We start from the raw sequence: 25,028 nt of genomic DNA on the forward strand, positions 1-25,028 counted from the left end.
GAACTTGCCTACTGTTGACTTTCCTCGAAAATTCTTTCACTAGCCCCCTCTTCAACTCATGCCAAGTCCTGGCATGACACTCGAAGCTCGCGAATATTTTCGCTGATCCCTTCAGCAGCTTCCTGGCGTGGACTGCCTTCTGCCCATCCGACCACATGCACGTATCAGCGACTTCCTCGAACGACTCGAACCATCGTTCGACATTTTCACCTCTATTGCCACTAAACGACTCTAATGCATCTTCGACGTCTCTAAAACTCAGTGTCGAACCAACACATGCCCTTCGACAATATTCATCACGGTCCTGATACACCCTTCGCGTATCTCTCTTGTATCCTCTTGCGTTTTTCTTGTCATCTTCATCCTCACTTTCGTCGTCGCTTTCTTCTTCCGACGATATGTCGTTACCATCCATGGCCGCTTGTAGCCGTGCGCGTAATTCTACTTTTCTTCCCGTCGTTTTTAAACCCAAACTAGCGAGGCGCTCCTTCAACTCCTTCGTATTCATTTTCTCAACATCTTCATTTTCGTTACAATCACGCTCAGCTCTCTGTACGTTTCCTAAATCTCGTTGACCGGTTAGCTCTTCACCGCCCGTCGATCCCTTAGGATACGATTGTCCAGCCCTACACGCCCGATTCAGCCTTGCAATCAGCACTGACCTCGCACCCGATATAGGGAGGTTCATTCGCGCGAGCTTACTCCTCAGCTCCTCCAGCGTCGAACCCTCTTCTCCCGACAATCGTTCGTCCCCAACGTTTGCCATTTTTCACACTACACAAACTTAAATAGTCAACGATATCGTCTTTTATCGCACCGCGTACCGGTAAATTCACAACTAGCTCGAATAGCTCTGTTAAACCGTTTCGTTTTCTGTCTTGTCCAATCCCGGACGAGCCCCCAAAACTGTAATATCGTGATATAATATATTTACAAGGAATGGATGATACAGATGTTAATCGGACAGAAAAAGACGATTGTTGTTCAACCTGAACTATTGACACCAAACGTACAGAAAACAGCACAACTAAATAATTAGATAACGACTCGACTTTCACCAAAATGCAGTCAACACTCTCTCGGCAACGCCACTCGCAAACTCTGTTTCTCGACTAACTCTGATCGTTAACTCGTCTTTTTCCCTTAGCGTCCCTTTGTCTATTTTCTTACCCCCACCACGCACGTGCTCCGCAACCGCTCGTGGCCAGGGTCACGTAGGTCTTTTCTACGAAACTATGCACTTGAAAAGACCGATGACGCATTGATGGACCCGACGGCGCCTCGGCTCTCGCGACATTGTTCATGGTTCGCCCGATATCTCTTAGGCTTTTCGTCCACGATACTACATGTATATCCTTTTAATCGCGCTATCTCGTGTTTTCCCAGGTCCCAATTTTTCCATTGCTCTTATTCTTGTTATTATTTCTTCAATCACGAAGGCATTAGTTTGTAATATGAATTCGTCTTGCCTTCTTCGTTTATATGGTAAATATAAAAACAGGACGAATGTATGTTACAATCTAATAATTTCTACCATTTACACATTTTTCAACATTTCAATTTGTATACCGAATACCCAGTTTGGTCGCCAAATAATTACACAGCCATACGATGCAAATCCTCCCGATTCTCCCTCAAATTCTCATTCCCCCCAGTCTTTCTCTGTCCCGAAACTCCTATCTACTTCTACTGTCATCCTTCCAAGGCAAGGGTACTTCAAAGAGATGGTATGCAAGGCCGTGTAGTCCGCTGTAAGTAGACGCAAATATACATGCGTACGCGCAATTACAATGACAATAACAATCTAGCAAAGAGGAAAGAATAACACGACAAACGGTTCTTCTCGCCACGAAGAATGTTACGCCGAGCGACTCTCTGCCTGGCCCAGGTCACACACCGCGGGCCAGACGGACACCAGATGTCTGCTCTTCCGTACGGCGTACCCTCAATAGCCTCAAGCACCCGTCATAAACCCGAGTAACTTGCCTGCTAAGGTCCTTCAAACCCAACAAATGTCTTTTTCTAAATCAGTTTCCAAAGACTATTGTTTACTACGGCTTGACACGGGAAAGTTAGTTTTCTCACGTACGATGCTTCCTACTAGCAACTTTCTATCGAGGGCGGTTAAGACCCTTCCTAGTCCACCAACCTTCGTTTGTCCAATCCGAGGCAATGTATACTGCCCTCACTTCCTGACCCCAATCGCGGGGAGACGTAATCGCGAGGAGAGACGTCAACGGGAGTCGTAAATTCCCGTTACGATTATAACAATCGACACCACGAATTGATCGATCCCCTGATTTCCGTTGAGATAATAGGGGTGATTTAGTTTGTAGAACACTGTGATTCACAGAATTATAAATTATATATTTCCAACACTTAGATTACACTGTTGAGCATAGATAAATAGATAATCACTTATCGCACGAAGATAAGATAGATATGTACGTTAGAGCAGGGCTCTTATAATTGGATTTAGTGTATTAGTGGACGTAGCACTATAATATATTTAATAGAGGAGATGTATGCTGGACAATACCGAGATCCGACAAAAGTTTGCGTGAAGTATGCGACTCTCGCGCTATGTATAGACTGCCGCGTTAGGCGTTAGTTTTTAGACTGACTGTCGCTCTTTTTCTAATACGGAAGAAAAGTTCGGTGTGGGTGTGCCCCTGTGCCTAAAGAACGCGGATTCGTTGTTCCCACTTTCGTTAGGAAAAGTGAGGGTAACGAACCGCGGTGTCGATTGGTCGTGACCTGCACTACTGCTCGAAGGGATGAGTAGGAAGTCTCCTACCATCGTGGTGGATAGATGACTGTGTGCGTGAGGAAAACATAGCTTGTTTTATTAGAGGGCTATTCGGATTTTCCTAATGGGTGCATACCCGCTTTCTCCGTGTTTTAAGTACGCCTAATAAACCCAAGGACCTCTCTAAAAACCGACTGTGTTTCGAGAATATTTTTAAGCTTTAGAAATTCTTCAAGACAAACGGATTGAAGACACATGGCGAAACAATACAGGGAAGTGAAAGTTATGGTGGGTTCTTAGGTTTATTGAGGGTCGAAGTGACGTCAGTTCGCTGTGGAGTGCCGAAGCGTGCAGACGTGTCTCTAGTGCCCAGCGTAGTTCGAAAACAACACGTGTCGCCCAACTGTCGAAAGAGAACGCAGCTAAGTGTCCCTTACCCTCTAGGGAGAAGAAAATCCCACGCACCTAACCCCAACCCGAATACTAGCCTCTCAGCCTCACGACTAGTTGTTCATTCCGAATTAACTAGCTCGATGATGGCCCAGCAACCGCGACCAGGCTCTCCGGAGCAGACTCGCAGCTACCCCGTGCTACCCCCCCCCCCCCCCCGTGGCAGAAGTGCAGCAGAACTCTCCGCACTAACGACGCTAATACAACAAAAAAAAGGAAAATTGAACCAGCAACGCAAATAAACACACACAACAGGTTCGCCGTACTGGAATCCTCAAACGACGCCATGGAAATCGTAGAACCGCCACCAAACCAACTTTCACAGAGAATCCCCCCTCCCCCACCAATATTTGTAGACGACGTCATTGACATACAGACAATGACCAAGTCCCTAGAGAGAGATATCAGCAAGGAGGAATATAACCTTAAGATAAGCAACAACAAGGTGAAAATACTACCGACGAACCCAGAAGCTTACAGAAAACTCACCAAGACACTCAGGACCCTGAACGCCAACTTCCACACCTACCAACTCAAACAGGAAAGGCCTTTCCGGGTGGTCCTACGAAACATACACCACTCAGCAGACATAGACGAACTAAAATACGAACTCTCAAAACTCGGCCACGAAGTCATCAACGTAAGTAACATAAGGCATAGAGTCTCGAAAGATCCGTTATCCTTATTCTTCCTAGACATTAAGCAAAAACCGAATAATAAGGAAATATACAGCGTCAGTCGCCTAATGAACGCGATAGTAAAGATCGAGCCACCGCTCGTGAAAAAAGAAATAGTGCAGTGCAAAAGGTGCCAAAGGTACGGTCATACGCAGAAATACTGCAACCATACTTTCCGCTGCGTTAAATGCGCAGGCTCTCACTCCACTGACCAGTGCGCCAAATCACCGGAAACCCCAGCGAAATGCATCCACTGCCAAGGTGACCACCCTGCCAACTACAAAGGCTGCCCAGCATATAAAACACTATACACGAACAGGTACCCTAAGCTCAGAGCAAAAGAGGTATCCAACCAAACAACCAGCCCGCCGAAATTCTCGACTACCCCAACCCCCTCAACCAACCAAACACCCAGTCCTACCAATTTCATCTCCACCTCAACCTCCTATGCCCAAGCATTACAAGGCATCCAAAATAACCCGAACAGCCAAAGGAACCTTCCCCAAAACAGTGTCCCCAACCCACCAAACGCAGACAACTCCTCAAGGCTCGAAAAGCTAATAGAGAAACAATCGGAGCAAATAAATCACTTGCTATCGCTACTAACACTCATCGTGGAAAAATTAGCACGCCCCGACTCAAAATAAAACCAAGGCGCATAGCTCTCTGGAACGCCAACGGTCTAGCGCAACACAAACGTGAACTAGAACTCTTCTTAAAACACCAGCAAATCGACGTAATGCTCGTATCGGAAACCCACTTCACCGACAAGAGCTACCTGAAAATAAATGGTTACAAATTCTACCATACTCAACACCCCAGCGGAAAGGCCCACGGTGGCACCGGAATAATAATCAAAGCAAGTATTAAGCACTACGAACTCCCACCATTCCAGAAAGACTACCTCCAAGCAACAAACGTAGCAATAGAAGACTGTCATGGCTCAATCACCACCTCAGCAGTATACTGCCCTCCCAGACACTCCATCGCCAAAGAAGACTTTGATAACTTCCTGGACACCCTGGGCAACAGATTCATAGTTGGAGGAGACTATAACGCCAAGCACATCCAATGGGGCAGCAGACTGGTTACAGCAAGAGGCAAAAACCTCTTAAACAGCATAATAAACAACAACCTCAACTACCTCACCACATACGAACCCACATACTGGCCCACTGACACCAACAAAATACCCGACCTCCTCGACTTCTTCATAACTAAAAATATCCCATCAAGACACGTCCAGATCAACTCCTCGGCAGATCTCTCCTCTGATCATTCTCCCGTGATAGCAACAGTCAGTTCAACAATCATCGAGAGTACACCTAATGGCTCCATTCACAACCAACACACCAACTGGCAGCTCTTCAGAGAAGTCTTTACACACTCAACCTCAGCCTTCACCCCACTAAAAACAAAGGAAGATATCGAAGCAGCCACGGAATACTTAAACACGAGCATAATAAACGCAATCCGCCTCTCCACACCGACAAAGCCAACCAACAGCAAACAAGAATATCCACAATTCATATTAAAAAAAATAGCAGAAAAACGCAGACTAAGAAGAGTATGGCAGACCCACAGAACACCGGAGGACAAACGAAAACTTAACAACGCAACTAGAAAGCTAACCAGAACCTTAACAAACTATAACAACGACTGCTTCCATAAATACCTCGCCAGCTTATCGCCCACAGCCGACACCAACTACTCACTATGGAAGGCCTCCAGGAAACTCACACGCCCCCCACAAATAATCCCACCTATCCGCCGCCCGCAAGGTGGATGGGCGCGAAGCCCTATCGAAAAAGCCGACCTGTTTGCAAAACACTTGACAAAAGTATTCAAACCCCATTCCCCCCAAGCCGCCGCGGACGTTACTGAATACCTACACACCCCCTTCCAAATGTCCCCTCCTATCGAACCCTTCTCCTCTGCTGAGACTATAGAAACAATCAGTCGCCTAAACCCCAAGAAAGCAGCAGGACACGACCTAATAGGCAATAGAGCAATCAAGGAACTTCCCACAAAAGGGATAGCACTCATCACATCGATTTTTAATGCTATCCTTCGCCTGGAACACTATCCCAAGGCTTGGAAAATCTCATTGATTACCCTCATCCCTAAACCCGGTAAACCGATACACGAAACCTGCTCCTATCGCCCAATCAGTCTTTTACCTACCCTGTCCAAACTATTCGAGAAGATGCTCACGAACCGACTCCTTCCAATCCTAGAGAACTTGAAAACACTCCCAGATCACCAATTCGGCTTCCGAAAACATCATTCTACAGTAGAGCAAATCCACCGCTTAACTCATACGATCAGCCAAACACTTGAAAAGAAAGAATATTGCTCAGCGGTTTTCCTAGACATCCAACAGGCATTCGATAAAGTATGGCATGAAGGGCTACTATACAAACTTAAAAAGATCCTACCCCACCCCTACTTCTCCATCCTAAAATCATACCTAACCAATAGACAATTCATGGTTAAATACCTAGACGCCACTTCCGCAACATTCCCAATAGAAGCCGGCATACCCCAAGGTAGTGTCCTCGGTCCCCTACTGTACTCCATCTACACTGCCGACCTACCTATATCAGACGATATAACAATAGCGACATTTGCAGACGACACAGCGCTATTAGCTTCCCACGCAGACCCGGTAATAGCCTCATCCACTCTCCAGCGAAGTCTCGACTCCATGGAAAAGTGGTTTCACAAATGGGGATTCAAAGTCAACGAAAAGAAATCCTCACATGTAACCTTCACGCTCCGAAAACAAACCTGCCCCCAGGTCACCATCAACAATGCAACAGTTCCTAGCAGGGACACAGTCCGATACCTGGGCATGACCCTGGACAGGAGACTAACGTGGAAGACACACATCTCAGATAAAAGGAAGCAACTAAATGACAAACTAAAAAAACTCTACTGGCTCACGGGCCGACGCTCCAAACTAAACTTACAGAATAAAATTACCCTCTACAAGACCGTAATAAAACCTGTCTGGACCTACGGAATCCAACTATGGGGAACAGCAAGTAACTCCAACATCGAAATACTCCAACGCTTTCAATCGAAAACGCTAAGATCCCTAATTGACGCACCTTGGTATGTAACCAATGAAACAATACACCGCGACCTCAAGATACCCACCGTCAAAGAGGAAATAGCAAAATATAGCAACAGATACAGCAAAAGAATCAACAAACACCGAAACCCCCTAATCACTGGACTACTCGATACGACGGACCAGATTCGCAGGCTGAAGAGGCACTACCCGCTAGACCTAAACGTTAGATTCATTTAATTATCCAAATCAAGCATATGCACTTACTTATAATACTTATAGATCATAAATTATAACTATCTATAATAAGTATTAACTTATTGTAAATAAACAGCCATGTCACTGCGCCACGCCAGAAAAATTACTGAAAATTCTCAACGCGAGAATTGATTGTAATTTCAACAAACAAATAAAAAAAAAAAAAAAAAAAAAAAAAAAAGAAGTGACGTTACGCAGGCCGGTTGTTGTCCGGTCGCGCGGGCTGGCGTGCAGATGTTTTAGGCGGCGTAACATATAGTATTACGTTATATTATATTACGTCATATCATATTGCGTAATATTATTTTATGTTATATCATTTTATTACTTATACAATGACATAATATAAGGTAATATATTATAACGTTACACAATATAATGTGATATAATATAACGCAATCCAATATATCGTAATACAATATATCGTAATGAAATATATCGTAATATATTATGACGTGTTATGATATAATATAAAGCGATATAATATAGCGTAATACTACATCATTATGTGTTATTACCGTGTAATATATTATTGTACTATTTGCTGATGTCGTTAATGTGGTTTTTACATGTCATAAATTTATAGCTTGAATGTCGTAAATTAGTGTTTTAAATGTTCGAAATCAATAGCTTTAATATCGTAAATTAATGTTTTAAATGTTTTAAATTAATGGCTTAAATACTACAAATTAATAGTTTAAATGTTAGAAATTAATACTTTAAATATTGTTTGCATTCATCCACGGCGACCCGTCGTCACACAGGGGCGACGCAGTGAATTTTCGCATAGTTTTCGTTACACGTAGTTAATCTTTTGTGCACGATGAACTTAGAACAGGATCTAAAGAAGCTTCTACAATTCCTTAGAGAGCGAATTAATCCTCCAGAAGGTTGGTGTTTATGGAAAATCTCTGACCCGTACCGCGATAGCCGCGACACTTGCTACGGTAATTATTTACAACTAATTAATTAAAGGGAAATTCCTGTCGAAATCGGTGTTGAAATCTTGCCTCCAGTTCGCTGTGGAGTGCCGAAGGGTACAGACGTGTCTCTAGTGCCCAGTGTAGTCCGAAAACAACACGTGTCGCCCAACCGTCGAAAGTGAACACAGCCAAGTGTTTCCTACCCTTTAGGGAGAAGAAAATTCCACGCACCTAACCCCAACCCGAATACTAGCCTCATAGCCTCACGACTAGTTATTCATTTTGAATTAACTAGCTCGATGATGGTCCAGCAATCGCGACCAGGCTCTCCGGAGCAGACTCGCAACTACCCCGCGCTACCTCCTCCGTGGCAGAAGTGTAGCAGAACTCTCCGCACCAACGACGCTAATATTACAAAGAAACGGAAAATAGAAACATCAAAACCAGACATGAACGACACCCGGAACGAACAATCAACGATACAAATAAACACCCACAACAGGTTCGCCGTATTGCAATCCACTAACGACGCCATGGAAATCGCAGACCCGCCGCCAAACCTACAGGCACAGAGAATCCCCCCTCCCCCACCAATATTTGTGGATGACGTCATCGACATACAAACAATGATCAAGTCCTTAGAGAGAGATATCTCCAAGGAGGACTACAACTTAAAGATAAATAACAATAAAGTAAAAATACTGCCGAGGAACCCAAAAGCTTACAGAAAACTCACCAAGATACTTAGGACCCTGAGCGTCAACTTCCACACCTACCAACTCAAACATGAAAGGCCTTTCCGGGTGGTCCTAAGAAACATCCACCACTCAGCAGACATAGACGAACTCAAATACGAACTCTCAAAACTCGGCCACGAAGTCATCAATGTAAGTAATATAAGGCATAGAGTCTCGAAAGACCCGTTACCCTTATTTTTCATAGATATAAAACAAAAGCCTAACAATAAGGAAATCTACAATATCAGTCTCCTAATGAACGCAATAGTAAAATCCGAACCACCGCTTGTGAAAAAAGAAATAGTGCAATGCAAAAGGTGCCAAAGGTACGGTCATACGCAGAAATACTGCAACCATACTTTCCGCTGCGTTAAATGTGCAGGCACTCACTCCACTGACCAGTGCGCTAAATCACCGGAAACCCCAGCGAAATGCATCCACTGTCAAGGTGACCATCCTGCCAACTACAAAGGCTGCTCAGCCTATAAAACTCTATACACAAACAGGTACCCTAAACTCAGAGCAAAAGAGGTAACCAACCAAACAACCAGCCCGCCGAAATACACGACTACCCCAATCCCCTCAACCAACCAAACACCCAGTCCTACCAAATTCATCACCACCTCAACCTCCTATGCCCAAGCAGTACAAGGCATCCAAAATAACCCGAATAGCCAAAGGGATCTTTCCCAAAATAGTGTCCCCAACCCACCTAACACAGACAACTTCTCTAGGCTTGAAAAGCTAATAGAGAAACAATCAGAGCAAATAAATAATTTGCTATCGCTACTAACACTCATCATGGATAAATTAATGCGCCCGACGCAAAATAAAACCAAGGCGCATAGCTCTCTGGAACGCCAACGGTCTAGCGCAACACAAACTTGAACTAGAACTCTTCCTAAAACACCAGCAAATCGACGTAATGCTCGTATCGGAAACCCACTTCACCGACAAAAACTACCTGAAAATAAATGGTTACAAATTCTACCATACCCAACACCCCAGCGGAAAGGCCCACGGTGGCACTGGAATCATAATCAAAACAAGTATTAATCACTTCCATCATTCCAGAAAGACTACCTCCAAGCAACAAACGTAGCAATAGAAGACTGTCATGGCACAATCATCACTCCCAGACACTCCATCGCCAAAGAAGACTTTGATAACTTCCTGGACACCCTGGGCTATAGATTCATAGCTGGTGGAGACTACAACGCCAAGCACACCCAATGGGGCAGCAGACTGGTTACAGGAAGAGGCAAAAACCTCTTGAACAGCATAATAACCAACAACTTCAACTACCTCACCAGATACGAACCAACATACTGGCCCACTGACGCTAACAAAATACCCGACCTTCTCGACTTCTTCGTAACTAAAAATATCTCATCAAGACACGTCCAAATCAACTCCTCGGCTGATCTCTCCTCTGATCATTCCCCCGTGATAGCAACAGTCAGTTCAACAATTATCGAGAATACACCTAATGGCTCCATTCACAACCAATACACCAACTGGCAGCTCTTTAGAGAAGTCTTTACACACTCAACTTCAGCCTTAATTTCACTAAAAACTAATGAAGATATCGAGGCAGCGAAGGAATACTTAAACACGAGCATAATAAACGCCATCCGCCTCTCCACACCGACAAAGACGTCTATCAGCGAACAAGAATATCCCCAATACATACTAAGAAAAATAGCAGAAAAAGAAGGCTAAGAAGAGTATGGCAGACCCATAGAACACCGGAGGACAAACGCAAACTTAACAACGCAACTAGAAAGCTATCTAGAACCTTAACAAACTATAAAAACGACTGCTTCCATAAATACCTCGCCAGCTTATCCCCCACAGCCGACGCCAACTACTCACTATGGAAGGCCTCCAGGAAACTCACACGCCCCCCACAAATAATCCCACCTATCCGCCGTCCGCAAGGTGGATGGGCGCGAAGCCCTATAGAAAAAGCCGACCTGTTTGCTAAACACTTGTCAAAAGTATTCAAACCCCATTCCCCCCAAGCCGCCGCGGACGTTACTGAATACCTGCACAGCCCCTTCCAAATGTCCCCTCCTATCGAACCCTTCTCCTCTGCAGGGACTATAGAAACAATCAGTCGCCTAAACCCCAAGAAAGCAGCAGGACACGACCTAATAGGCAATAGAGCAATCAAGGAACTTCCCACAAAAGGGATAGCACTCATCACATCGATTTTTAATGCTATCCTCCGCCTGGAACACTATCCTAAGGCCTGGAAAATCTCATTGATTACCCTCATCCCTAAACCCGGTAAACCGATATACGAAACCTGCTCCTATCGCCCAATCAGTCTTTTACCTACCCTGTCCAAATTATTCGAGAAGATGCTCACGAACCGACTCCTTCCAATCCTAGAGAACTTGAAAACACTCCCAGATCACCAATTCGGCTTCCGAAAACATCATTCTACAGTAGAGCAAATCCACCGCTTAACTCATACGATCAGCCAAACACTCGAAAAGAAAAAATATTGCTCAGCGGTTTTCCTAGACATCCAACAGGCATTCGACAAAGTATGGTATGAAGGGCTACTATACAAGCTTAAAAAGATCCTACCTCACCCCTACTATTCCATCCTAAAATCTTACCTAACCAATAGACAATTCATGGTTAAATGCCTAGACGCCACTTCCGCAACATTCCCAATAGAAGCCGGCATACCCCAAGGTAGTGTCCTCGGACCCCTACTGTACTCCATCTACACTGCCGACCTACCTATATCAAACGATATAACAATAGCGACATTTGCAGACGACACAGCGCTATTAGCTACCCACGCAGACCCGATAATAGCCTCATCCACTCTCCAGCGAAGTCTCGACTCCATGGAAAAGTGGTTTCACAAATGGGGCTTCAAAGTCAACGAAAAGAAATCCTCACATGTAACCTTCACGCTCCGAAAACAAACCTGCCCCCAGGTCACCATCAACAATGAGACAGTTCCTAGCAGGGACACAGTCCGATACCTGGGCATGACCCTGGACAGGAGACTAACGTGGAAGACACACATCTCAGATAAAACGAAGCAACTAAAGGACAAACTAAAAAAACTCTATTGGCTCACGGGCCGACGCTCCAAACTAAACATACAGAATAAAATTACCCTCTACAAGACCGTAATAAAACCTGTCTGGACCTACGGAATCCAACTATAGGGAACAGCAAGTAACTCCAACATCGAAATACTACAACGATTCCAATCGAAAACGCTAAGAGCCTTAATAGACGCACCTTGGTATGTTACCAACGAAACCATCCATCGCGACCTCAAGATACCTACAGTCAAAGAGGAAATAGCAAAATATAGCGACAGATATAGCAAAAGAGTCAAGAAACACCGAAACCCCCTAATCACTGGACTACTCGATACGATGGACCAGATTCGCAGGCTGAAGAGGCACTACCCGCTAGACCTAAACGTTAGATTCATTTAATTATGCAAATTAAGCATATGCACTTACTTATAATACTTATAAATTATACCTATCTATAATAAGTATTAACTTATTGTAAATAAACAGCCATGTCACTGCGCCACGCCAGAAAAATTACTGAAAATTCTCAACGCGAGAATTGATTGTAATTTCAACAAATAAATAAAAAAAAAATCTTGCCAGGGGTTCTACCTTTATCGTACGATCCTAAAAGTTCACGAATTTTGCCAGGGAAAAGAGTAATTAACGAATAATCGTAAAATTAGGGGGAAAAATATGTCTGTCCTTGTCGCACACTATCGCGCTCCTTGTCTACGAGCGATGCTGCCATCTATCGAAGCCGACTGGAACTGCAGTAAAGTACCAGGAGTATAGTCGCAGAGTTTCGTCGCAAACTACGAACGCAGACGGTCTACCGCAAGCGTCAGATGCTCATAGCGAATCACGTCGTATCTTTTATTATCATATATCTTATCTCATTATCCCATCTTAATGTTTTGAATAAACCTTTTAGCATTTTATACACATTCTATTTTCCTCTGTATATATTCCTCTGTAATTTACGAATTTTAGAATATTGTTAAAAAATAACGTAGATCCTACGATGTCTTCTTCGTACTTTGATTTTCGAATGATTGAAATTCCTTGCAAGTAGCAATCGAATTACGATTATCATTATCAGTGCGTTGAATTTTTTCAACAAAATTTAGGATACAACTAGATGGAGCTATAGATGATAAACAAAATTCCTATGAATTTTATTTGGACGTTTGCACTAGCATTTATTTAAAAATGTTAGTTAAGAAAAATTAATTTTACGCAAATGGAGAATTTCTGATAAGCTGCTCGTAAAATTTTGAATCGGTTCAACTAGTGTTCCATTATACTTGAGAATACTTGTTTTATTTAAAAAAAAAAAAATTGTGCAGTATTCATGGAAGGCAAATTCCATGCTCGATATATTTGAACGGGAATAGCCCTCAAATACATCGATAAATTGAGCTACCGACACTGATATTAAGCTTAGCTTCTTAATTATATAAATGGTTCCGAAAAATAATGTAACAATTATAAACATACGTTATTAGCATGCGTCTGTAATTTCATTTCCGAAACAGACAACTTTTTTCGATTTGCTGTTTTAATTCCAGTTATTATTAGTGTTGCAATGCCACTTTATGTCATATCGATTTTACGTCGATAACAGTGAAATTTACATGAAAATAGCAAGAAAAAGCATTATATAAATCGCGAAAGTTCCATATTCACATAGGTCTTCGATAATACGCATTTAAAACATACATCTCTATTTCGTAATTAAATCCAATAGTCCTGTGTAATATCGACGTAACTTTCCCAGCGATACATTATTCCATAAGCAATCTGATTCTTCGTCCGAAGGGATCACACGTTTCATGTGTCTTACGTACTTCTCGTACGGACATATTTCACCACAATTAGGAATCGCATAAGTCGTTAATTTTTCTTCAACGCCACTCCAGTGTAACATCTATCGATAAAAATTTATAACGTTAGATCTTATATATATGTTACTTATATATATGTTACTGTTAAATAATTTAAATAATTAATTTCATCAGTCTTGAGAGAAATCTTCATTTTGCATAATTTAATAAAACGTACTCTAACAAATTGCTTGCCGGCACAATTTCGCAATTTTTCTACTATAATTGCCGATCCAAAGAAAGGCATTTCAGGTTTAGTTAAATCGTGTGCTTTGGCAAAAGCTGCAACATTCACTTCATGCCCACTATATACGTAAATTTTTGGAGAATTTCTAGTTTTCTTGGCATCCATGTTTTTTATAAATTCCTTTACAAGGAAACCTCCATTCAGTCGTTTCATTATTGTGTTATGAGACTGAATATCGTACTCTAATTTAACAAGTGAGTCCATTTTGCGTTGCACATCTTTAGTTGCCCATTCTGGGAGAGTAATGTTCATACTTTCCTGTAATATTAAAATTCTGCTTTTCATCGTTATTACAACAGTCAAATTATAATTACAAATGAATTTCATTGTATAATATTATTCTACGTATTTATCATTTTGCACGAAATGAAATGAATTTATTTACTTATTCGTTAATTTACCTTTAATGAATTTTATATGAAATATATTATACGAAATTAATTGTCATTTTGTAAAAACGTAAAACATATTATGCAGTAAAATTGGATGTTTTTTTATTTTGAAATCTATTTTGCTATACAAAACGAAATGAATTTTCCAAACTACTTTTAATGTTTAATAGATGGGATTTGATAGGCTGTTGATGGACCATGACAAAGGTTGGAATTTCGAGGCACAGGCTGCCGTGCTAACGAAAAAAAAATAAAATTGTATGGCTTGATACAATATACTCCCCCCGTGTGACCATGGACTAGGTAGGAATGCGGTTCTTGGAAAAGTGTGCGATCACTGATTAATCGATACAATTGTATGTATTATCGACGTGCCAATTACCGTGACATGTCGGTATAATTAGCACGTCGATAATAGTTCAAGAGCGACCGCGCTTAGCAATAACCCCAGTGCTTGCCGTCTAATATCGACAGACGATTCCCAAGCAGTTTAATTTATGATTCTTCTTGCAATATGCAAGATCTTTTACAGTCTACGACATCGAATGTTATAGTTTTCTTGTCTTGGTTCGTTGGATGTCAGAATCACAATTGATTTCCTTTAGTAAGTATTAAACAGAATGCGAAAGATGAACTTCTTTTACTCTTCAGTTTTGATATATTTCTAAACATTTTGTATTTTTCACTCTCGGTTAAGCTTGAAGTGCTCGGTAGGCACTTCGCTAATATCTATTTTGTAAATATCAACGTTTTACCGATTAACAAGGCCATTATTGTAATAACTATTTACTTTCCTCTATATATTTAAAATATTCAATTCTTCAACACTTTTCACACTTTTTAATTATTAACAAACTAGATTTAATGTTGAGAAACGTTAGGTTGATATGGATTTACGGTGTGGATTGTCACTACATATTTACTCTGTTACGCTTAACAATGCTTCGTGTAACATGAAACAAGAAATCTAACGTTTCGCCGGTATTGCAGTTGATGACTATACATGTATATGTGGTATGAGTGCGACAGCCTGGTGAAGCCAGCTGTGATACTAATGAAATTGCTCGGATTTCTTTTCCTTCTCGACAAAACTCATTTTCGGAAGGCTCAAACAGTGTTAGTATCAGTGTTAAGTGTAACAATGTGAATAACAAAGCAATCATAAATATATCTATGCCGACGATGTAAAATGAAGCGAAACGCCGAAACTAAAAGTAAAATAAAAGGATTTAAGACAAACCTGTGTTGTCAAGAAGTGGTGCAGCTTGTAAGTCGAAAAGATTGGATCCAAGATCATGTCTGATCCGGTGTAATTTGCAAGATACTGGAAAAGTTTTTTGTTCTTCGATATTGTTGCACGAACTGAAGATGAAACTTTAGTCTTGATATATTCCTTTAGGTATCTAAAAGAAACACAGTTTTACCTATTGTAATTAGAACTAAATAAATGGTGCAAAAAGACATCTAGAATACGTAGCACTAGCTTCATAAAGATTGAAAACGTACCAGAAAACTAAACTATCGAATAATTTATTATTTGTTTTACATACAAGTTACATTTCTTATTCTTACTAAAATAATAGATTTAAAAATGACAGCAAGTTTCAATGACCATGTAATCCGTCTATAAATAAAAGAGAAAAATTGTAACTTTTTATCGATGCGATACTATAACCATTGAATTGAATTGAATTCCTGACTTTTGCTTATTTATTATGATTTCCGTTTTGATTATATTAGACTATACATGATTAGCTTGTTAGAAAAATGACACATCTAAAAAATAGTCAGATCTGAGATGTTTGTAGAAAACTTTTAGAAAGAAGATACTGTTATAGAGATGTTATAATTTTTTGATAAATTGTTTCCAATAATTATTTAGCAAGAATAAAAACAATATTTTATTAGAATCCTCCAGAACGCCAAAACTATTATCTAAGTTATAAAAGAATTATTATTAAATAACTGAGTTATTAATAATTTCGTACTTGAAAATTTGTAAATCGATTATGCATACACGATATATATATATATAGGTAACTGCCGGCCATAAGTTTTAGAGCACATGCTGATATTTAATACAAATTGTACGCTTTACACTGTTTTTATGAAATATTTTATTATAAATCCGTTATTCCATTCGCACTGTACGTATTTTATGATGTATGATAATACATAAAGAAAAATTTATTAGAGTTTTTCAATGAATAATTAATTAATAATTAAATAATTAATTGAACAAATAATTGAATAAATAAATAAATGTAAGAAGTAAGTGACTCAATATTGTTGGCCAGCAGTGCACGTATACAGCGTGTATGTATATATATATACGAACATATCTTTGCGAACGTATATTTATAGTGCTTTATTTTTGGTTGAACAATTGATATGATTTCGTCGATTTTATATGTCGTAAAAGTTAATAGTGGTATTTTTCATAAATATTATAACAGTCAAATGCATAATCCTACATTGTGGCAAATACAATGAATAACGATGTATTTAAATTGATTTATACACTTACGCTGGACAAAGCATTGGAAACATTAGATTGTCTAGAATCAGTGGTACATAATGCGTTGCTATTGGAGATAACTCTAAGTGGCCCTCCTTGTTCAACTTTGGTGGATACAGACCGCCCAGAACTAATTGCAGAGACATTTTTGTTCGATCAATATCCGAACTGTAGGCATAAACGCTACCATATTTATGATGATCACCAAGAAATGCACGATACCGTTTTCTCAATATCGCACCAAGACGAAATTCTCTTATTTTCCCAGCCTAAACGAGAACAAACATATATTTTATCGTAGACCTTTATGCTAGGACTAATTTTATTTCCGTCTTATATTGGATAAGGTTCGTTTTATATCTTCGATAATCTTTATCATTTACCCTGCGGGGGCATTCGATAAATCACTATAACGGAATTTCACAGGTACAACACGTTGATGCTTCTGCAATAGAAAGTATCTTTGCAAGAGTTTTAAGTTTAATATAAGCTTTTAAAAATTTTAAGTTTGATATGTATATATATATGTCTTAAAACTGTGTATATACATATATATATATATACATATATATATATATATATACATATATATATATATATATACATATATATATATATATATATATACATATATATATATATATATATATATATATATATATATATATATATATATATATATATATATATATATTTATGTCGGAGATGAAAGAACACCGGAGTCTTTGGAATTTTGATTAATCCCGCAACATTGTAACCTAGAGTCTACTATAGCTGTAATTAAACAATTGTAGTTATTCAATCCGATTGTAATTGTTCCAGAGTTGTGATAATGAGCTTGGGCTCGAGGCGACAGCCAGTCGCCGAACGTAGCCGCGGTCACGGGATGAACGCTTTGTCTAACAAAGGCATGGAATAATTCTATAGCTCTCCTTGAAAAGGAAATAGTTGTAACACTCGACAGTAAACATTCCAACGGTCTCTGTCCCGTAGCTCGCCACACGCAGACCCTATTCTTCGAGTAAGATGATTGCCAGATGTCGATGCGTCTCCGCAGTACATGTTCAGCTAGCCCGAGGGCCTGTTATAAATCTTAAGATTTAGCCAACTAAAGTCCTTCAAACAGACAAACAGTCTTTGTCCCAACTACGGGAAAATAGGGGAGACCTATTTTTCAACGAGCGGCGTCTCCCACTAGCAACTTTCCCTCGAGGGCGGCTAGCATCTCTTTCTAACCACCGGTATGGAGATTGACCAATTAGCAGCAACGCCAATTTCCCTTACTTTCTGAACTAAGGTTTTTCTCGACGAATCCGATGATCTCGTGTCCTTAGACACACCCCAATATAGTTTTCCTCTGTGGCATCATCGGGACGGGAAAGTCATTCTCTCTCGCGATCTTATCGATGAAAGGAGTAACCCTTTACGACCAGTGAATATTACGCGTCCGACCTGGATTTTGTGAGCACGTTCATCTATCATCCCGTCGACCGCGGATTCGTTATTGAACCTAGGATCATTGTCATTAGTTTCTCGAGTATCTAATTACCACGGTTACTTGTCCGGTTCTATGATAATCGTATTTGCACTAGCCAATGTCCTCTCTATTGCATAATGACGACGTGTAATCCAAACAAAGATTCGTTTCACGCCCATATATATAGTTAATATAATTATACCTTTATAATAAGGTGATAAGTGAGAAGGAAGTACATAATGTATATAATATATACGACATAGCAATAAATCGCGAGACTTTTAAGAGAAGATTCCACTCGTTGAAATGATTTTCCGCAAAAAACAGAAATACTTTTCCAGTACTTTGCTGTACATTACGTACGGCTAAAGTTGAATTCAAATTACAATATCTAAATTAGTTTCCAGAAATCGTACCTTACGTAGATAAAGAAAAAGCATAAAAATAAAAAATCTATTACTATATTACTATATTTCATCGAATAAATCACTTTATGAATTATTAGAATATAATATGTACTTACCTCGGTTAACTGACCATAACCAAGCGAGTCGTAAATAGGATTATAGGCTAACTTTTTATATAATTCTGATTTAGTTGGTGTTCGATCGCCATGTCTAAACACCTGCAAATTTCGTAAAAAAGATTATTGAAACGGATACTAAATGTAAAACATCTGTATATATCAATTTGTTTGTATATCCAAATATTTTTTTATGAAAATTATAATTCCTAATGTATTATAAGTCTTCAATCACTTTTGAAGCGCATTTCGAATCAGCCAGTATTTTGTCAACTTTCTTATTGCATATTACAAATATATTCCATATTTCTATTCACAAGATTAATTAATTAAGCTACTTTTACAACACTTGGCAAGAAGTTATCGATCAGGCACTTCATGTATATAAAGTGATGAGAAAGTAAGGGAGACCTCGTATTAAGTAAATAACAGTAAAATAGCACAAACTTCTTATGCAAGAGAAGCAAGAGGAAAAACATAATATTATACGGAAATCCTAGAAAGAAATTCCAATCAGATTCGTTAATTCTAATTTCTGAGGAAATTATTTCAGTTATTCCTAATTTTTTCCATGATTTCTATAAGTAGCATCCACTTCTTCGCGTAACATTTTGTTCCTTCTCTTGCTTCTCTTTCATAATAAATGGAATTTTCTGTTATTTTGTTGTTATTTACTTTATATTAATTTAATTTAATTTGTCGTTGTACGACATATAATGCAATCGAGACATTTTGAAGTGTAGGAACGGTCCGGAAAAAGCTAGGATAGGCGTGTAGGCTTATAGAAGAAATTTGTTTACTTATTGAAGTTCTATTACAGACTAATGGTAGAGGAAATGGTTGAAGTTGGATAAATTACTGGAGGATTAGACAAAATTGCTTCCGAATTTTGCTCGAATTTTGCTCGAATTTTCCATTCGAGCCATTTTTTCGAGAAGAAGGGGGGTGGAGAGAATAAGTAGAAGAGGTGAGTACATGTTTCGAAGGAGGAGAATGTTCTCTACGTATAGGTCTCATCGGATAGCGACAGGTTCTGAGGTGACGGCGCTTGACTTTTGAGTGTCCGACTAACGATTCGCAGGCATAATAAAGCGCGCTGACTTTTAAAGAAAGGGGAAAAAAGGAAAAAATTTCGCATCATTTCCTTTTTGCCGCTAGATTCATTTAGTTATCCAAATTAAGCATATGCACTTACTTATAATACTTATAAATTATACTTATCTATAATAAGCATTAACTTATTATAAATAAACAGCCATGTCACTGCGCCACGCCAGAAAAATTACTGAAAACTCTCAACGCGAGAATTGACTGTAATTTCAACAAATAAATAAAAAAAAAAAAAATTTCCTTTTTGCTTGTTTCTAAACTGTTGTCGATCACTTAAACTATTTTTGAAAACTCGATGGTATTATAATTGTGTTGTTGCGCTACATCATTAACTATACACGATAATATTTCATTATTTTAAAACATGAATGTTTGGAGCAAATTTTGTATTACTGTGTCTGGTCGGAAACTTTTTGTCAGGGATTGTATAGTGGATCACTCAATTTTTTACCGATTATACTATATGTACATTGCACACGTACGAGAAAAGACGTATGCAATATTCTTCGTTGTTTCGATAAAGATATCTCCTTTCCCATTCTTTTTCTTTTTCTTTTTTTTTTTAATTCAAAGTTCAGTGATTTTAGCATTCTTTGCATAGTTCGAACTGAGTAAGGAAGTTTCAACTTTTTGCGTTACTTTGTCATAGTTATTCTCCCATTTCTCGACTTTAAACATCTTACTCCTTTTTTCAATAAAACCCCTTTTCAAGTCAATAAAAATGTTCTCCTTGCCTAATACCTATTTTTTACCATGTAATTAACGAAGCACACAGGTATTCTTTAACTGTTTGAAACTTATTCTAAATTTTTATGAAGCTGATAGAGCTCACAAATTTGTTTAATCATTTCAGTTGAACACATTTTTACTGCCAAAAGGAAACTATAACACGTGTATATTGTAATAAAGCGATAAGATATGATTATTCTGAAAACATATTTTCATAATTTACGCAAAGTCGATTAGCTTATCGGCAAGATGTGTCGTTTTGAATCGTCATTTGTTTACTGATTCTTAAATTTCAGACGATATGTCATCTTTTGTTGATCAACGACCTATAATTTACAATTAAATTGTAAATTATACCATCTACATGACAGATGTTACACTGTTTACTTTACATATTTTCCGCCAATTTTTCACGTGATCGACCGACAAGAAACAGTGTCGGCCATTATAAGTATTATACATATTTGAATTACACGCGTTTTGAACGTATTGAACACGTATTTTCTTTTACTTTCTAACAATTTGTTAGGAAATACCTATTTATACAGATACATGAAAATTGTATGAAAATTGTAAGAAAACATGTAAAGAATTTACAAGAAATCTGTTTTATTGTAACATGATAGTATAGGTTTTGCGATTGATTCTTTACCAATTCCATTTATTCGTGATGGCTTGAATCGAATTTCATAAAATAGTCGGTTCTACATTATTTTACTTGTAGCAATAAAAAGTTATTTATTTATTACTTTTCTTTTAGTATTATCATTGATTAAGTACGCGATAGACCACACATTCGATGCTTTGGTTTGGGGGTCACCTGATTTCCTTATCATTTTCGATACTCATGTGATATTACTGATTCATTACAGCGATGATTTGCGTTGAGACTATGGAATAATCAATAACATATAGAACCAGATATCGTGTATCGATAATTTCTTCAACCGTGTTATGACACAAGTGACTGGAACAATAGTTTCCTGCATTATCCATTGCTGTATTATATTATGAAATGCTTAAATCATTCTTTATTTGTAACACTATTAACTAAATGAATATGATATTTTCCGCTCTTATTCACGAAATTTTAAACCTTTTAATTATAATTTCTTAAATGCAAAGAGCTACTTTTAATATTCGAAACAACATAGAAATCAACTTTTCTTTTCACAATTTTTTAACGAAAACATGTCTGAAAATTTGAAACAATATTATTTTCTTATTTGAATATTGTTTTCATTTTCAATATTATCTTAATTTTGTGATTTGTCAAGCTGTTTTCTTTATCGGAACAAAAAATATTGCATATGTCTTTTCTTGGGCATTGATCAATTTATTCAATACATCAATGTGCCTATAGTATAATCGGTAAGAAATTGTGTCGAACGTTATATATAATATCTTTTACTTAAATTGAAATAAGATGCGGACAATTTACTTGTTGCAGTTTCTACTACTATATAGAATACAAATCTTATATCTTTTAACATTTATCTTGCGACTGATATCTTGTTACACTTAAGTAATAAATGGTATAACGTATAAATGGCATGCTATAAACTATGCAATCTATGTAAATACTCCCTTCAATTGTTGCGAATCTTATTTATGAAACAGAACTTTTTTCTATTTATTTATTATGATAAAAATTAATTATGTGTAAACATGGCGCGCATATTTAACGTCCATTCCTATTGGAGCTATTGAATTTGTTTCGCATTAAATTCAATTTTGAGAAACAAATTTAATACGTTGGAATAATAGTTGAAAGGTTATTAATAAATCGAAAAATCAAAAAATACTTTATTCTAAATACCTAAATTTACTAATAGAGACACGAAACAAATTTCGTTAGAAAACACAGCACTATAAAAGAATATCGTTTAGAAGTATATTAAACAAAATTGGAAATTTTTGTATATTACTATGTAAACTACATATATATCGATGAGTTACATTAAAAATTGGAATTTTCAGAATTTAATATTTTAAGAGTAAAATTAAAAAATGCTAAAACAAATATATACACACATATGTTTCATGATTACACATTATTGCGTTACAGTTATTTTATAAAACATCTCGCAACTGAATTTTAATTAATTATAAAATGTTTAGCTACTTACAACTTGCACCAATTCCACTTCATAATCTTCTTTCTTCGACTTTGTTGACTGCAGGATCAAAAAGAACCAAAATAATTGTACGCATACTTTTATACGAATCATTTTTTGTATGATACAGAGATAACTCTTAAAATGATGTTGATAACAATTAAGGAAGAATATTAGTTTGTTTTTATATGAAAAAAAGTAGGATGGGACAGAATGCTGAGCGGAAGATACTATCTATTTACCGCGAACGCAATCAAATTTATAGTCTATTGCTCCAGGCAACCAATTGTTCAAATAAATGGAAGAGGGAGATAAATCGTCGCAATCTGATAAATTAACATGACATACTTAACCAATTATGAGAGCAAAATTACTTCCGTATCTCAAGTGGAGGCATTTCTGATTGCACTTGAAGGGAAACGTTTGAAAAATTTGATAATTACATAGATAAATGAACACATCATACATCGCAATATTAATTACGAAATCTGATCAAACAGTTTGGTAAATAGATGAACAGATATTCGTCTTTACTCATAACACTCACACAATTAGTTTACAGGATGTCCATGGTTTACATCAATACTGAAAATAATTTTTTGTTGATAATATAACTAATCCTATAAAATGTATTTGCTGATTCTAAAATCCCACGTTGAAACATAAATATATTTCAAATAAATAAATAATCGTTGTAGAGTTTATAGTTTTTAGAATTTATTGAGTTGAATATATTCTGCAGAACTTTTTTCGAAACATATTTCTTGGAATTTTTCCTATATAATTTGTTTGCTAATGATATTAATGGTTTGTCAATCCAGATGTCTGTCTTTATCTGCATATACAGTGTGGTGTGACTCATTACTATCTCGATATTTCACTTAACATTCAATAATGAAATATTACCGCTCGTTTTTATGAAAACAGAAAGGATTGACCAATATCTTGTCGTACCTGTCTCTTTCAAATACATTATCCTTATCGGTAAGAGAAAGAATCTATTATCATTAATATCTATCTATGGCAATAATACCTATGTATAACTATTTATCGCATACAGTATCGTGCATTAAATTAACGGTAAGTCAATGTGAATTTATAGACAGATAGAATACACTGTATCATGAAACCCATGATATATTTTACATAGTAGCTGTTACGCCATGCGGCTTACCATAGGTCATATTCTTAACTGTCGATCGCGGCACTATAATGTCGCGGACGGATCGTCGCGGCTGCCCGGCAAACAAACATTGTAGTAGCAAGCGCATGGTTCATTAAGCAGGGCGACCTCCAGAAACGTCGACTCGTGGCCGTTATTTTACCTCGCGTAAAAGAATGGAATCGATCAGTTCGTGGCGTCGATTATTTAATCGTAACGGGAATTTACAACTCTCGTTGACGTGCTACCTTGCGATCGCGTCTCTCCGCGAACGGTCGAAACAGTAGCGGTTATAAATTTCAAACGACAAATTTTTGTTTGGATTATGCGCATGCAATATAAGCGCCATCTTTTCATTCGGTTTGTTGTTTTAAAATAATAAAAATGTATGTTTGGCCTTCTTAATCTCGAGGTTTTGGTCGTCGAATATAAATAAAACACAAATTTTCCAATATTTCTTTCTTCTGAGCTCCTATGGTCAGTGATCGTTAGTTTAAGACGATCGGTCTAACAAATAAACAAATTAGTTTTGACACTACTTCGACGCTGTGGTGCAAAAATATCAAGATCAGTGTATAGTGTCTTTCGTTATCTTAAATTCATTTAAATTTTCAGCGTTATCGAGTGGAAGGGGACAAGTTGTAATATTGCGGAAGTAATGCAAGACATTTGCTAAGATAGCAACATTTATTAATAGAACGGAAACAATTTGCACGTCGACCAGGAGCGGCGTCTTGTGCACCTCGTTGCACGATATGGTTTAATCTAGTACGACAAAGCTCGTGAAAGCTCGTAAGATCATAGATGAAAATAAATAGTATACATTAACAGAACATTATGTTATATGATGTATGACACATACGATAAAGTATGAACTGTAGTTGTGTGGCGCAATACGATATAACTTTCCGCACAATATCATTGAAAGAAATTTAGTTACT

At 38.0% G+C, this 25,028-nt stretch overlaps 1 protein-coding gene and 1 long non-coding RNA gene across 2 annotated transcripts in view; both read right to left on the reverse strand.

Moving 5' to 3' along the window:
- Positions 1–6,579: 6,579 nt before the first annotated feature.
- Positions 6,580–25,028, reverse strand: part of LOC126875212 (uncharacterized) — a 117,060-nt gene continuing 98,611 nt past the window's right edge. The window contains exons 2-3 of the long non-coding RNA XR_007693272.1: positions 11,879–12,178; positions 6,580–6,724 (exon numbers count right to left, since the gene is read on the reverse strand). This is a non-coding gene — a long non-coding RNA (uncharacterized LOC126875212). The remainder of the gene's footprint in view (positions 6,725–11,878; positions 12,179–25,028) is intronic.
- LOC126875178 (venom acid phosphatase Acph-1-like) lies at positions 13,244–23,141 on the reverse strand. The gene is made up of 6 exons (XM_050637919.1): positions 22,938–23,141; positions 18,970–19,071; positions 16,979–17,238; positions 15,692–15,854; positions 13,991–14,317; positions 13,244–13,856 (listed from the first exon to the last, which is right to left on the reverse strand). Exons 1-6 carry the CDS (start codon positions 23,037–23,039, stop codon positions 13,653–13,655), a joined length of 1,158 nt encoding a protein of 385 aa, XP_050493876.1. The 5' UTR covers positions 23,040–23,141; the 3' UTR covers positions 13,244–13,652.

The sequence above is a fragment of the Bombus huntii genome, chromosome 17 (assembly GCF_024542735.1).
Source record: "Bombus huntii isolate Logan2020A chromosome 17, iyBomHunt1.1, whole genome shotgun sequence".
In the NCBI taxonomy this organism is placed as follows: Eukaryota; Metazoa; Arthropoda; class Insecta; order Hymenoptera; family Apidae; genus Bombus; species Bombus huntii.

What these genes read in the sequence shown, in the direction of transcription:
- LOC126875178 (XM_050637919.1), bottom strand. Translation starts at nt 23,039, where the DNA reads ATGATTCGTATAAAAGTATGCGTACAATTATTTTGGTTCTTTTTGATC. An exon ending in AAGTGGAATTGGTGCAAGTT is followed by an intron (nt 19,072 to 22,937) that starts GTAAGTAGCTAA and finishes CGAAATTTGCAG; the next exon opens with GTGTTTAGACATGGCGATCG. An exon ending in ACCACTTCTTGACAACACAG is followed by an intron (nt 14,318 to 15,691) that starts GTTTGTCTTAAA and finishes TTAATATTACAG; the next exon opens with GAAAGTATGAACATTACTCT.